This window comes from Trichosurus vulpecula, chromosome 5 (assembly GCF_011100635.1).
Source record: "Trichosurus vulpecula isolate mTriVul1 chromosome 5, mTriVul1.pri, whole genome shotgun sequence".
Lineage (NCBI taxonomy): Eukaryota > Metazoa > Chordata > Mammalia > Diprotodontia > Phalangeridae > Trichosurus > Trichosurus vulpecula.
The window spans coordinates 112,210,629-112,226,338 of NC_050577.1; the positions used below are offsets into that span (position 1 = coordinate 112,210,629).

Consider the following 15,710-nt stretch of genomic DNA (forward strand, 5'->3'; position numbering starts at 1 on the left):
ACACATGAAATGAGAATGCCATTACATTAATCCAAGTCAAACCACAACAAAACAATAATAGATTTTTAAAAATACTGTAACTTAACAAAAGCCAACTCCATTGTATTTTATTTTTAAAAATTCAGATCCTTCTAAAATCCTCTGGGCACATATGCTTGTGTTATCTACAATATTTCACTTCCCCTAAAATAAGCTCTGAAAAAAATCAATGAGCAATGAAAATACTGAGTGTCGAGCTTTTTATTATTTCTAAAAATTCATTTATTCTGCAAAAATATTTTCCCAGCCTAGAATTGTTCCTACAAATCACCTGTAAACTTTTTTCAGCCCAGCACTACACTTTATCTGAATGTAAGCCCTGAATACCAAAATGCCAACATCTGCACTTACAAAAAAGTAATGTAAACCATAACACTCTAATTTTATTGAAAGCCAAAGACCTCAAAATATTTTACAAATATTAAACTGTATTCTTCCTCTTACGCACAGAAACACATATAGAAGAAAAATGACCCTGGAACTTCCTTCACTTAATCTCAAGATAACTCTATGCTTGGCACAAGGGAACAAATACAGTTTTAAACTGTTGTTAAAATGAAGTGAATACAAAGTTTAGCAGACAGTGACAGTGTCCCAAAATGAAATAACAGCAGAGTGCAAAGAGAGGTCTCACAGAGGTATTACACTCACTTAAGTGTACTCACTTGATGAGAGGGGAAGGAAGAAAAAGGAAGAGGCATTTTCAACCCATATACTCTTCTGTGGTAAATCTAGACACTTCTAGAGGTAAAAGAATAGCCTATGAACCATAGGTGGGGGAGTTTCAAGCTCATTATTTATTAACACTTAATAGATAACAGGGGAAAAAAATCTTCATCTGCCCTTAGTAACCTAGGGAAGTTTTCAGCAAGAATCAGCAACAGAACCCATGCCTGCTCATTTCCAGTCCTATACTATGACCAATCAAGAGTGCTTCAAATGGGATGTACAACTGATATACTACAATGCTTACAATTCTTGTTTTTGTTGGCACTGTTACCAAGCATTACTTTGCAAAGTACACTTAGGAAAATATAAGAGTTGAGATTTATTCTACCTGTGTATATTCCAAAGACTGCCACAGGGAAGCAGCAATTTCAGGAGATTTTCCAAAGGCTGTAAGTGTCTTCAGTAGCTCAGCTTTTAAAATAGGAGGGATACTACACTGCAAGAGTCCCAGGATGACAACCACAGGGGTCCACTGAGGATGCTCACAGAGAGCCAAACGAGCATTCTCACTCTGAAGAATTAAACAGAATTAACAATTTTTTTTAAAAAGGTAAACATTCATTTTCTAGGTCCTTAGTTTTATTACTGATTAGTTAAAGAAAAGTATCAGTAAGAGACACATGGTTAGTATTTGCTAACCCAAATGATTATTCATTAATCTAGCATAAAGGGAAACATCTCATAGTATTCCTAAGGATATCAGTGCATTACATCAGACCACTATACTTTAGTCACTTTCACATTTCAAAGAATGAAGTAGTAGCATCACTTGCAGTATACTGCTGAACCCAAATAATTATCAAAAAAACAAAAATTGAAGATGATCTAATCTCATAGTTACACACGTCAGTGAAAGAAGTAGAAAATGACAAAATCACTAGTCGGACCTTTGCTTAACTGCCTTTACCCTTTCTGGTGCAAAAACAAAGTTAATACAATTCAAAATAGAGCTTATGTGTTTATTACTATGTGCCTAGGATTGTGCTATATACACTACAAGAAACACAAAAGTAGCAAAAAAAAAAAAAATTTTTTTTAAAAAGGTCTCTGTCCTTAAGAGGTATGATGATGCAATAAAGAATGCTAGACCAGAATGGGGAAGAGAATATGGAAAGGGGACCAGCATTAATTAATCACCTACAATGTGCTGTACACTGCTAAGTGCTTTATAAATATTATTTCATTTGATCCACACAAGCACACTTGGAGTTAAGTGCTATTCTTATCACCACTTTAAAATTTAGGAAAATGAGGCAAACATGGATTAAGTGACTTGCCCGGGGCTGCACAGCCAGTAAGCATCTAAGGCTGGATTTGAATTCAGGCCTTCTTGACTTCAGGTCCAGCACTCTATGACTAGGAGTAAAAGAAGACCTGGATTCAAATCCCACCACTGACACTGGCTTCCTGGGTGGCCACGAACAAGTACTTTAACCTAAGACTTAATTATTTTATCTATGTTACAAAAGTAGTATTCAGAGTTCTATCAGCAGGTGAGAGTGAGATCTGTATAGACAATTTTCAACTTGGTTATTACAACACAAGACAGAACTGCTACCAGACATACTGCCCTATATGGAGAAGTATGGGCCTAGCTGAAGACTATCTTTCTTATGAACCCAACTTCTTCTGATTACTAAAGCCCTCTTCATTGTGGTGTGCAGGCTACTCTGGGTTCACAAAGGTCTAAGCAAGAGCATAAGGTCTAGTAGGCACTACACCAAGCTGGGAAGGTTTTGAGTATGAGCCGGGCAAGAGACTGTTTCTGTTGTCCAAAAACCAGGCTAAGGATAATCACCAGAACTTTTACCACCACATAAGGTATATTTTTGTCCACAGAGACTCATGAAACCATCAACTAACACACAGCAGTACTGTGACCTGAACTTTCTAAACCCTAAAACAATATACACATTATCAGCAATTATTACTAGCGATATAGGACCATGAAACACCAAAGATCGACTCTAAACAAGTAAGGTTCAGCTAAGTGCTCGGGACGCTGAAAGTAAAGGAAAATCACTACTGAGAGGACTTAATTAGGAAAGGTAACATGAAGAGAGAAGAAGGTGATATGGGGCTTTGAAGAAAATATATAATCTGGAGGGGTTGGGGGGGAGAAGAAGAGGTCTTGTATACCAAAAAACAGTAAGTGAGCCAAGGGGCAAAAGCAAAAATATGCTTAGAGATTATGTGGGACAACAGTACCATATTGGAAAGTAGTAAATCAGAATAGGTAGGTAAGCTGGGTCCACCGCATAATGAACCTAAAATGCTAAGCTAAGGAAACTAAACTTATTCTGATCTCCTTAAAATGGTGTTTTAGAAAAAAAAAAAATTAAAAAAAAAAAAAAGAGAAACATCTGGGGCAGCTAGGTGGCACAGCGGATAGAGCACCAGCCCTGGAGTCAGGAGGACCTGAGTTCAAATCCAGCCTCAGACACCTGACACTTACTGTGTGACCTTGGGCAAGCCACTTAACCCCAACTGCTTCACAAAGGAAAAAAAAGAAAGAAAGAAAAACATATCTAATACCAGTTTGCAGAACTGAAGAGAACAAAGAAATCAAGTCAAACCAAGTCAGGCATCTGAGATTTTGTTGTAAACAGACTGCCACTCCCCTAGCCTTAGCAGATGGTCTTTGAGAGCTACTTTGGCCAAAAAAGTCATAAGCCCTTTGCCCAGCTGGTAATGGGTTTTTCCAAACTTAGCTAGTCTGGTCCTCAGAAAACTATCCTCCAATCCTTTACACCAGGCCCATTCTGGAAGCGCACCTAGTAGTACCTGTCAGACCCTGTGCTCTGCTGGAATAGCCCTTAAGAACATGGAGTCACTTCTACACTAATATGAGGCTCTGGAGTTGAGCTCTCTTGGAGAATTCTTACTATCAACACAGAAAAATCTTCATCTGTAGATGTCACTGCTGAAATAGCATAAGTTTCTCAATGAGTTTCATTCATCAGCAAGAGTACAGCTCTAAAATCATGGATTATATTTTAAGTTTTCAATAAAGTCCTTATTTATACTAAATTGTTTTCTTTTTTCTGACTTGATGTTTCTAGTGTTCAGCTTATCCTAATAAGCCTGAGTATCCTTCCCTCTGATGATTACAAAGACATGGAGATCAATAAAGCATGTTAGGTGCATGTCATATTTATCATCCTAAAGTTTTGATTAGAGAAATCTGCTACACTTATTAAAGAGGTCTTTTATTGAAAGCACATAGACAGAACCCTAATACTGTAGGGGGGTTGATTACCTACCCATGTAATGATTGTAGTTGTGAGCTGCAAAAAAGCAATCAATCCATCCTGCTCCTTCTGGGTGATGCCTCGTAAGGGCAGGTGACGGTACTGGACGCTATCTGCACTCGGCAGATCTTTCCTCAAGTGTTCATGATACAGCATCAAAGAGTGAAAGAAATGTTCCCAGGAAACAGGGCTGCCACCTGCTCCTTGAATGTTCTCAGCTGTTAAGACACAACACACAATTTCTTAATTGCTTCAAAATGAAGGTGGAAAAACAACTTCAAAATGCAAATTTCATTCTCCTTTATGTGTGTTTATAAGCTTGTTGGTTACTATACTGTGAAATCTAAGATTGCAAGCTATACGTCACCCTTCTGGGACCTTCAGATTAATTTTCATACATTGTCTAACATGAGATATTACTTAATTAGCTGATTAACCATTTATGGGCTAGTCACCTAAAGTTCCCCCTTAAACAAGGAAAGTCTATTGTGTCATATAGTTACAAAAAGGACTGCTTCCTCACAGAAAGGGCAGAAAATTCCATATTGCAATGTATAACATTGTGAAGGAATATTTTCAAATCAAATTTTATTATTGCATGCCATTAAGGATAACTGACAGACATACAAATGTCAAGAGATCTTAAGAGGATAGTCCTTAGCAAATGAGTATAGCCCCCATGGATTTATGGCAGTATGTACACAAAGTGCCACAGAATAAAAACGCATCAGTGAATGCAACTTGTACCACTAGAGGGAGTACCCAGAAGAATGAATGCACAGATCTAAAGTTCCCCAAGTTTTTGGAGTATTAGGATAACATTAAGAGCAGGAAAAATTTGTTTTCCTATGATCTGTACTGATCAGATTATGTCCAGTTTACACCCCAAATTAAGTGGAAAAGTTTGAGAAGGCCTAGAGAAAAACAACAAACTGAGTAAAATACTGTAAAATCAGACCTGTGAAGGAAGACTAAGTGTAAGAATTGTGTAGCAGATACACTTTGCTTTTGCCAACAGATGTGATCTTGAAAAGGTGAGGAAACTAAAATTTGGCAAACTGAATCATATTTTAAAATGGAACAAAACAAAACTCCTCAAACACTAGTGTGTTAGCAGTACAAAAGTCAGATTTTCCCAACAGCCCAAGCTCCTGCCCCATCTACTGGCCATTTGCTTCTTTCCTGTTTTTATCATCATAATCTGATCTTGTCAATTCTTGTTCTGTTTAACAGTGACAATATACACTGAAAAAGAATTTAATATATATGGAAAAGAATATACATTGCCTTGTAAAATTTTATCAGCAGCTATAGAGATACAGGGATACTCTGCCTGGGGGTGCCACGATCCATTTGGAAAGTTTCTAAATAGTTCTCACCATGGCTGCTGCCATTGACTTTTAACAAACTGAAACAGTAGTGAGCACACTGTGGTCCACTGGCCAATCCCTGGAGCATCTTCAGATACGGAATGTAAATAGTAGGAGGAAGTAGGTCTCCCATTTGCCTAACAAACTTTGACAAGACAACCTGAAAAAGAAAAAAGTCTGCAGTTTACATCAAATACATCTTTCCTCCATACTAAGATAGCATTACAGCTATATTCAGTGTTCCATTTTAACAGGAAGCTCCTAACCTAGGTAACATTCTTAACTCATCCTTTCTCATGCCCAACATCCAATCAGCTGCCACGTTTCATATACGTTCTCTTCTCTCCTCTGACGCTGCCACCACTCCGGTGCATCACCTCCAACCTGGACTAGTGCAGTTGACCTCTCCCTACCACATCTCTCTTCACTCCAGTCCATTCTTTCCTCAGTTGTCAAAGTAATCTTTCTAAAGTACAGGGCTGACCTCTCTGTTCACTAAACTTCAATAGCTCCCTATTCATCTTCACGATCAAATGTAAAATCCTCTTGTCTGACACTCAAAGTCCTTTATAACCTGCATCCCTGGCCCCAAACTATCCAGAATGTTTACAACTTACTCATTTCCATGTTCATTGAATATAGTGACGATAATCTCCTTGTAATTCCTTTCATAAGATATGCTATCTTCAGATTCCTGATATTTTCACTGGCTGTCCCCTACTGCCTAGAATTCTCCTTTCTCATCTCTGCCTCCTGGCTTTCCTGGCTTCCTTCAAGTCCCAGCTAAAGGATCACCTTCCATAAGAAGCTTTTCCCAGTCTTCTTTAACCTTAGTACCTTCACTCTGCTGATTATCTCCAATTTATCTTGTGTGCATATTATGCAGAGTGTTCCTAAAGTCTGGACACATGGGCAATGGAATACCCTGTATATGTAGATGTAAATATAGAGCTATAGATACACACACACATACACAGTTTGTACTCTAGTCATTTGCAGACCACCTCCCCTATTAAGGTATGAGCTCTTCGAGATCACAGTCTATCTTTTGTCATTCTTTGTATCCCCAGTGCTTGGCACAGCTCCTGGCACATAATATATGTTTGCTGACTAATAAGTTGTCAAATGCTTATTGGTCACAAATTCAGTTCCAAATGTAAATAGAATTAAATTAAAGGAATTGTTTTATGGACTTGAAATGTCATTTATTTAAAACAATGATAATAAACCTCATGAAGGTCCTAAGAAAGTTTCCCAGCAACTTACATCTTAAAAATATAAAAGAGAACTCTAGAATCTGACTCACCTAAGACACATACAGAAAATCCAGAGATATATTTTGGGATTAAAACACCAAAATGTTCACTCCTAGTCCAATTCATCAGCTAAACTTGGAATATATGGAACAGGAAGTTTAACACAACGGAGCTGGTATTTTACCTGCACATCCAACTCCCCAACACCATTATTTTTCCCTATTCTTTTTCTCACATATGGGCCCTTGCTATTTTGCTTCTCTTCTCTTCTTTGCCTTGGTCTATGCGTAGTGGAATCTCATATATATCCCCACACTAATTTAGGCAGATGGCAAGTTTAGAAAATTCATAGATTCATAGGTTTAGGGCTATAAGGGAACGAGTCCAACTTCCTAATTTTACAGATGAGGAAGCTGATGCCAGACAGCCACTTGCTCAAGGTCACACGGCTAGTAAGTGGCAGGAGTTAAGATTCAAATCCAAATCCTCTGACTCCAAATACAGTACACCTTCCCTTGTAACTATAGCTAGCATTTACGGAGGTCTTTAAAGTTTGCAAAAAGTTTCCTTTGAAAATATTATCTCATTTTATCCTCATAACCACCCTCTGAAGCAGGTGCTATTACTATCCCCATTTTACAGATGACAAACGGAGGCAGACAGAGGTTAAGTGACTTTCCCAGAATCACACAGCTAGGAAGTGTCAGAGGTCACATTTGAACTCAGATCTTTCTGACTTTAGAAGTTCCAGCACTTTATCCACTATGCAACTTAACTGCCTCATATTCCATGCTAGCTCTCTAAATATTATTAATTATAAGCCAGACTATACAACAAATAAAATATTTATGACTATGCAATAACCTTTAGAATTTCAAATTACACAAAGGTGAGATGTCAATGCCAGGTTTTTTTCATGTCATACAAATCCCAGTTTAACAATTTCTTGATCTTTATATATTAGGCTTTTTAAAAATACATGCCAGCATCATGCTGGTTCTTGACACCACAACAGTGCTGACCTGGAATATATTTATAGTTACCATGACCTCTAGTTTTTTTTTTCTTCTGTATTCTTGCCTAGCCTCCTTTCCAATTTTATAAGGGGGGTGCTGACCACTTGGTCTTTATGTCCAAAGAAAACAGAGTAAGACGAGGATGAATTCAAATAGAAGGGATTCTGGAAAGCCACAAAGAACAAAGCATCTATAAAGCGCAGCAGTTAAAATAAATGTTTGCTAAGTTTCCACTGAACTCTAAAATTCTTGAATTCTGGGTACTCTTTAATCATCATAATACTATATCTCAACTGGGCTACCAAGGAAAATTTCAACTCCTGGAGAGTTAAAGAAAACAAACAAAAAAAAACTCTCTAAGCTGGGTAATTTAGATATTCATTTAATCTGAAAAAAAAAGGAATCTATTAAGGAGGGTTTTTTGAAAGCACATAGACAGACCTTAATTCCAGCTCCACCATTTGGAGTGACATAAAATTAAAGCCTTCAATTATCTTAAAACACTGACCTTGAAAAATTTAGAAGCAGAAAAAAAAAAAGGAAATAGATTGTTAATGGCCCACATGCAGACCTTTGTTGCAAGGAAATAACTAGAAACATTAAAATATAATTAAATTAAAGGCTCTACCTTAACAAATCTAACTAAGCAAAAGAATGAAAGCTATAACTAACCTGGCGTTGAGGGGGTCTCTGATGAGCTACCCCCAGATAAGATCCCATGATAGTGGAAGTCTGAAGAGGTTCCGAAGGACACCAATATTCCAAAGCAAGCTCCAAATTAAAAGGGTTTTTTTTATACAGTTCAGCAATCTGCCAAGTCATGAACAAAGATTTTTGAGGGGAAATGGCAATTTTTTTCTTAACAAAACATTTAAAAATTTAATGTCTACAATCCTAGTATTAAAGAGGTTAAATATTTATTAAATTACTAGCTATAGTTACAAATTAGGAAATAATCACAGATGTCTGATGAAAAGTTAATGACTTGAATTCTCCCTTTCTTTTCTCTCCAATACATACCACAATTAGTTTTTTTAAATAACAAAGAGAAATTGTGCCATGTACCAGCCAGTTAGCCAAAAATCTGTATTCAAGATCCACCTCTGATACGTGCTAGTTGTGTGGCTCAAAAGTTTGTAGATGCCCCCAGGTCACTCTCTAAGAGACCATAAGATGCCAAAAAAGATGCCTCTGTGATGTAGTAAAGGGAACTTCACTGGGAGTTCCTTGCACTAATGAATATCAGGTCCAGAAAAAAGAAGTTAAGAGGAAACACTAAAAACTGTAGGTACTTGAGGAAAGCTAAATATTATGGTAAGGAAGTTGATTCTAGACAAAAAGGGAAGCATTTTGGCTTTCTTTCAATCATCCATGTTCCACCCTAACTCTTCCCTCTGAGACTTAAAGACAATAATACCAATGTAAGGAATACCTAAAATATTCATGATGACAAAAGAAACGATGATTGTTCATCTCCATAGGGACGTTCTCTCTCCATCTATGAGTTAACTTAAGGTAAAACAGCTCAAGAGTTCATAGGGACAAAAAAAAAAGTTAAACTGTATCTAATAACATGGCTTACCAAAAGCATAAGGTGTTCCAGATCTCTCCGAAGCGAAATAGGAAGGTCATTACCCATATGCAAACTCATGTGAATCATTCGAGCATCTTCATCTGCTCTGTTTCTCAATTGTTTCACCTATTACATTCATTACACATATGTTAAAGACATTTATTAAAGGTAATGAAATTTTAAAAATAGGCAGCTAACCCAAAGAGATTAGGTATTAAAAAATGTCTTTCTTGTAACCTAGTTGCACTATTTTAAACGAGTGAAGAAATTTATAGCTGGATTTTATCACTAAATTATCAACTATGATATATAACAACATTTTAATGGTGCATATGTTTCATGCCACAGACAGGAATCAATTTTTTGTTTACCTTTACCAAGCCTACAATATATTCCAAAAGGATAAAAACAGAATACCGTTTCCACATTAAAAACACTGCCATGTACAAATGGTAGAATGGTATCGCTGAATTCTACACCTCTTGAATCTTTCCATTCCCAATTTGTCTTAGAAGGAAAGCTGAAAGCCAAAATCTTCATAGCAAATATACACATAAAATACAATTTTTAAGTGCTTCTACTTGCTTAGTACTTAAGAATGGGAGTTATCTTTATTATTTTGTGGCTGTTGAGCAAATATACTTTAAGGTCAATGAAAACGCAAAAGGAAGCAAACCAGTTGGCAAAATTCTTGACTTTTGGACACTATGTAATGATTGTTTTCCTCAAAGCAATAAAATATACCTCATTCCCAAATGAAATGCTACCTACATTTGGAAACATATTCTTTTTGTTTTCTGATTCAGCAGATTTTTCTTTCTGGAAGTACAGCAATCAAATCTGCACAAATGTATTTCAGGCATGGACACCATACCCTTTACAATGGTAACATTATTCACAGATTCACAGGATCATATATTTATATATTTTAGGAACTTTATAGGTCATCTAGTCCAATTCCCTCATTTTATAGATGAGAGAACTAAGACTCAGAGAGGTTAGGTGATGTGTTGTTTTCTTTTTTAATGTGCTCCTTGACGATCTCAAGCATTTTGTTGGCTTTTGGGGCCACCACAACATGTTGAGTTGAAATCTTCAAGGAACAGCCTACAAGGACTCTGAGATCTGCTTCTTCGAAGTTTAAAGTCAAACCACTATACAAGCAAAGTTTGTATTTTCCCCTAAATTTGCTAATTTACAGATACTGATAAAAGGCCTTCTGGGTTATCTGGTACCCAGAAGGACTTGGTGTCATCTATGAGCCTAGATTTTTCACTAGTTATTCTCTTTTTCCCTTTCATTTGTAAAAATGTGAAATAAAATCAACTCTAGAGCTGCTCCCTGGGATCATATTGTTCATACGTTTCAGTCCATGGAAACATCCGTTCATATATTATTTCCTCTCTTGAAGCCAGTTCTCTATCCATGATAAAAATTCTTTCCTATTAACTCAACTCAATTAGGAGAATATATATACCATCAATTTCCATGATTCAGAAACCAAATAACAACACAACATATAGAGCACGAACCTCCACATTACATTTTCACACTAAGTCAAACAGTTTAGTGAATGCATTCAAAGGTCTGCCCATCCTGAAAAGTTTGTTTTGTTTCCAAAACAAAGCTAATTTACCAAAACCAAGTTTTAGATATGTGGTAATTATGTCCCGATTCTGTGCTTCTATAACTTACCTTCATTGGCATAAGTGCAAGGAAGTCTGTGATGAGGTTATGAATTCTGCGAATATAAAATTCTTCCTGGTAGAAGTTTTCTGACCCCACTACAGACTCAGTTAGGAAAAGGAAGATATTGTCTGCAATTGCAAGCTCTGCCATTGCTTCATCTGCTTCTGTAAATTCAGCAAGAGCTTAAAAGAAATTAGGAAAAAATAACAAAATAATGGTAAATTTATTCATTGAGGAGATAACAAATCAATATATACCTTACTTTTATAAAACTCAGATTCCCCTGCTAATACATACTTTGCTGGGCACAAGAAAAGCTGACAAAATGCTCTTTGCTAATGTGCAAACGAACACTGGACTACCCAGGTGTGTATATATGTATGAGGGAGATGGAGTGGCATTCAAAACATAAGGGGAAAAAAATCTATCTCCATAGGATGACAGAAGGATTAAGGACAAATAACTACTTTTGGGGGGCATCTGATATAACCAAAGATAACTTCTGAGATACCACTATACTGGTTTTACCATATCAGCATGGTACTAAGGATTCTGCTTCAAAATTATACAGGAACGGCCTTAAATTTACCTAAAGAAGCATATAAGTAATGACCTCACAAAATCTGGCACAGTCTAATAAAAAATAATAGATATTAAGACACAAAAAAAATTGACTTGAGTTTTAAATCCATAAATTTAGACTACCTTTCCTAAAAAATTCAAACAAAGTTAGTGGGGTCGGTTTGGTTTTTTTTTAATTTTGCCTTTGGAAAGGACTGCTGAATGTGGGCATCAGCTCCACAGTGACAGGAACCAGATGGCAGGCAAGCTCTCTTCCCCTGTTCTCACTAGTTCCCACACAGATATTTTCACAGACTTTTAGGTTCAAGAAATTGCATAGGCAGGACAGAAGGGTCTCAGACCAGAGTCAGGTCTTTATTAACATTTGTGTAAGTACGTTAGCAGACATGTGAGAAAAAAGAGCTTCCCACAACATCAAAGTTCAACAAGAATAGGACAACTATAACCTAATAGAATAAAGGTCAAAAATGTTAATCGCTCATACAGACTCAACTCAACAAATATTTTTCTACCACAAATACATATATAATCTCTTCAGGACATGGACAGTATCTTATGCATCTTTTTCCAATTAATCCTGTTTGGGAATTTGCTCAAAGAAGGCATTCAATAAATATTTGAATTAGATTCTATTTGCTCTTTTTAAAAGATTATAGTCATCAGAAATAAAAGTATAACTGAATTTCCTTATCTTAGTATCTTTGATACAAGAAAGTTAACTTAAGACATACTATAAAAATTTACACCTGATATACTTCTCAATAATTTCCTATACTAAGCGTTGTTTCTATCTCAACGAGTAGATGCCATCTCTATTGAAATTGCACAGAGTAAAACAAATTGTAGGTTTTTGTTTTAAAGACTTCTCTAATCAACTTACCTGGCACATCAGAGAGCTGAGATATCCCCCGCAATGCCAATGCCCAGGCAAGTCTAACAGTGGCTTGCAGACCAGGTAGTTTCCAAGGCTGTGAGTCTTGAAGGCGTGAGTGAATTGATGAAATATACTGTCTCTCAGTTAACAGTGGCAGTTGATGAATTATATCTGTAATTGTAAAGTGGGCAATTATACCAAAAACTGCATAATAATTTCTCACTTCTTGAATAAAGAATGGCTAAAAGAGATTCGATTTTTCTTCATCAGTTAATTACTGAGTCAAGTTTATATAGTAACCTTATAAACAGACAATGTACACGAAATGAAAAAATATAAGAGCAAGACAGCACTACCAAAGGTACACATCAACTAATAAAGAACATCCCTCCCTCGCCACAGGAATTTGAAAACAACTTAGTGTTACCTACATATCACAAAAGACACAGTTTTAGTAAATAAATTATAAGCAGCAAGAAATTAGAAGTCTCTGCATAACTTAAAACTCTACCAAAACACATGGAAGAACAAATCATGTGTTTATTCTAATTACATTTACTGAATTAGTCAAGAAGCCACTTAGCCTATACAGGGACTTAAAATTTACTAACCAAAAACATTACAGTACACCAGACAGATACCAAAACTATAGGGTAAATTAGTATTCAAAAACATGAACCATCAAAAGTAAACACTGAAGGACAATCACCTTTGACATTCAAGAAATTCAAAACATTCTAAATTTATTTTATTTAATGAAACTTCATTTTTTTAAAAAAACAAATTGTAGAAACCTGTCTCCATAGGATCTAGAAGGGAGTTAGAAAATGTGTCTAGCTTATCCTACTTGCTACAGAGAGAGTAAAAGAGGAGAGACATGGAGAAACAATCCACCAGTAAGGTGAAGATGTCAACATTCCATCAACTGTCCTGATTAAGGGGACTGGGGTGAGATAAAGAATTTAACTAGGGAATAACTAAGAGGCAGCTTGGCAGAGAGGAAATTCAAGTGCTATATCTGACACAAATTGGTTATATGAATTTAGTAAGTCATCTAATCTCACAATGCCCCAGGGAACTCATAAGTTATAGAAGTGCCAACTGGCAGTGGTCAAGAGTTTTGTCATAAGGAGTTAGTTCCTTATACAATGAAATCAGGTCTGGTCCAAAAAACAAAATTGAGAGCACTATATGGGCAAATATTTATGATTACAATTTTGTAGGGAATAAAAATTGATACTACTATTTCTTTTAGATTTTCTCAGTTCTAGAGAAAATCTATTTTAAAATTACTAAATTGAAATTTGGAGTAACTACGTGGCACCAGTGGATAGAGTGCCATGCCTAGAGTCAGAGAGACTCATCTTCCTGAGTTCAAATCTGGTCTCAGACACTTCCTAGTTGTGTGACCGTGGTCACTTAATCCTATTTGCTTCAGTTTCCTCATCTGTCAAATAAACTGGAAAAGGAAATGGCAAACCACCTCAATATCTTTGCCAAGGAAACATGAAATGGGGTCACAAAGAGTTGCGCATGACTGAAAAACAACTGTACAACAACATGAAGTTTTAACCATTTTATAGGAATGTGCAACCCAAAAAATGATTTCTTTCTAAAACTTCAGTCTCAAGATCCTCCTTTAGAACAGATATTTTTGAAAAGCTTAGGAACCTTAAATAAAAAATGAGCAATTAGAATTATGTACTGGGCATACAGAATTCATTTTTGCCAATACTTTTCTGACTCCAAAGGTCAAAAGTATAAATGAAACTGTATGTGTTACATATACGAACCACTCAACACAAAAATTTACATATTTAAAGTGTTATTTTACATGTGAATATTAAAATATTGGTAATGAAATGACTCTTATTTGGAAACAGTTCTCATTTTAGTTGAATTCTGTAAATAATCAAATTTAAGCATCAATCCCAAAATTTCAAAAACTTTTTAAAAATGTCTATCTTTACATATAACATAGCCAGTCTCAGAATTAGGTTCAAGTTCCATTTCTGTCATGTACATGCTATGTGACTTCGGGCAAGTCACTGAACCTCTTGGTGCCCTGAACAACTCTTTAAGGCAATGAAGCTACAGATAAAACTGATTGTCCATGGGCATTGGTAGAGGGAGTTTTTGCACCAGGGGCTCCCTGCTGCAGTGAAATTATAAGTCTAGACAAAAAACATTTATCTATGTGCATACACACACATACAAATACATGCATGCACATACATATACAATACCACACATACACACACATATATACTCATGTACAAAAACACTCTTTCTTCCTCCCTCTCTCTCTTCCCCTCCCCTTTCCCCTCCCTTTACCCCTGCACTCTCCAATACCTTCTCGGTCCTCTGCACCCTGCTCTATAAAACTGATATCAAAGCAGTAAAGGAGAGCCATGACAAGAGCCAAGTTCACAGTATCCAATGAGCCAGAAGCTTCAACTGTGACTCTTTCTAGATGGCCAATAAGGAGCAGAGTATCATCTTTGCTTAAAGGTGACTGGCAGGTCCAGGAAAAGAGGCTTTCTGCCAAAGACTGGCGGCATTCCTTGATGAGATCTGAAACCTAGAAGTCAAATATACAGCACTCATTATGAATCAACTACAGGGAACCAAGAAGCTACTATGGCCTAATTAATTGAAATATATTTGAATCCCCAAGTCATTTTTAAACTACTTTTAAAACTCTAGCCAGCCCCTGCTGTTCAACCGTCTAAGTGCCAAACTGCCATGTGGAGTAGTGACCTTCATGAAGAATTCACCTCAGACACACAGGTAGAATAACAAGAGACAGAGAAAATACAACATCTACCAGAAGGCAACCTACAACTGGTAGCCCTGGTCATTTTAAGGGGTCATAGCATTCGTTCCCTAGGGCTGAACTAGATGTATGTTTTATATAACTTGATATGACTACATTTTACATTTTTCAGAGACATCTAAAAAAGTCATCCAAATGAACCCTTGCCTCTTTGCGATGTTTTTCACTGCCCAAGCCTCTCTCTCTCTGTAGTTTCTCAAACTCATTGTTCACATCAATTTGTGACACCAGAGTTAGGATTTTATGAGTCAATCCCTGTTCCATTAGTTCATCTGTAAACCGTGTTGTCATGGACACCAGCTCAGGACTATAATGAAAGAAAGAAACAGAATGAGACATGATGCTTATACCTAGTCAGCACAGGAGATACCACAAAACCTCATTCTGCCAATATCAGGTGCAGCCAAAACAGTTCATTTATAAAATTTAAGGTATTTTTTGTTGGATTTGTTTTTTTTAATTTAAAACTGTATTAAAAACAACTAAGATGTACTA

The 15,710-nt window shown here is 36.4% G+C and overlaps 1 protein-coding gene across 2 annotated transcripts in view; it reads right to left on the bottom strand.

Moving 5' to 3' along the window:
- NUP205 (nucleoporin 205) overlaps nt 1-15,710 on the bottom strand; it is an 82,035-nt gene that overhangs the window by 54,868 nt on the left and 11,457 nt on the right. For both annotated transcript variants that reach the window (XM_036760379.1, XM_036760380.1), the window contains exons 5-13: nt 15,363-15,522; nt 14,732-14,960; nt 12,386-12,550; nt 10,930-11,105; nt 9,244-9,360; nt 8,334-8,471; nt 5,399-5,549; nt 4,032-4,237; nt 1,097-1,279 (exon numbers count right to left, since the gene is read on the bottom strand). In XM_036760379.1, the coding sequence (XP_036616274.1) occupies nt 1,097-1,279; nt 4,032-4,237; nt 5,399-5,549; nt 8,334-8,471; nt 9,244-9,360; nt 10,930-11,105; nt 12,386-12,550; nt 14,732-14,960; nt 15,363-15,522 (1,525 nt within the window). The remainder of the gene's footprint in view (nt 1-1,096; nt 1,280-4,031; nt 4,238-5,398; nt 5,550-8,333; nt 8,472-9,243; nt 9,361-10,929; nt 11,106-12,385; nt 12,551-14,731; nt 14,961-15,362; nt 15,523-15,710) is intronic.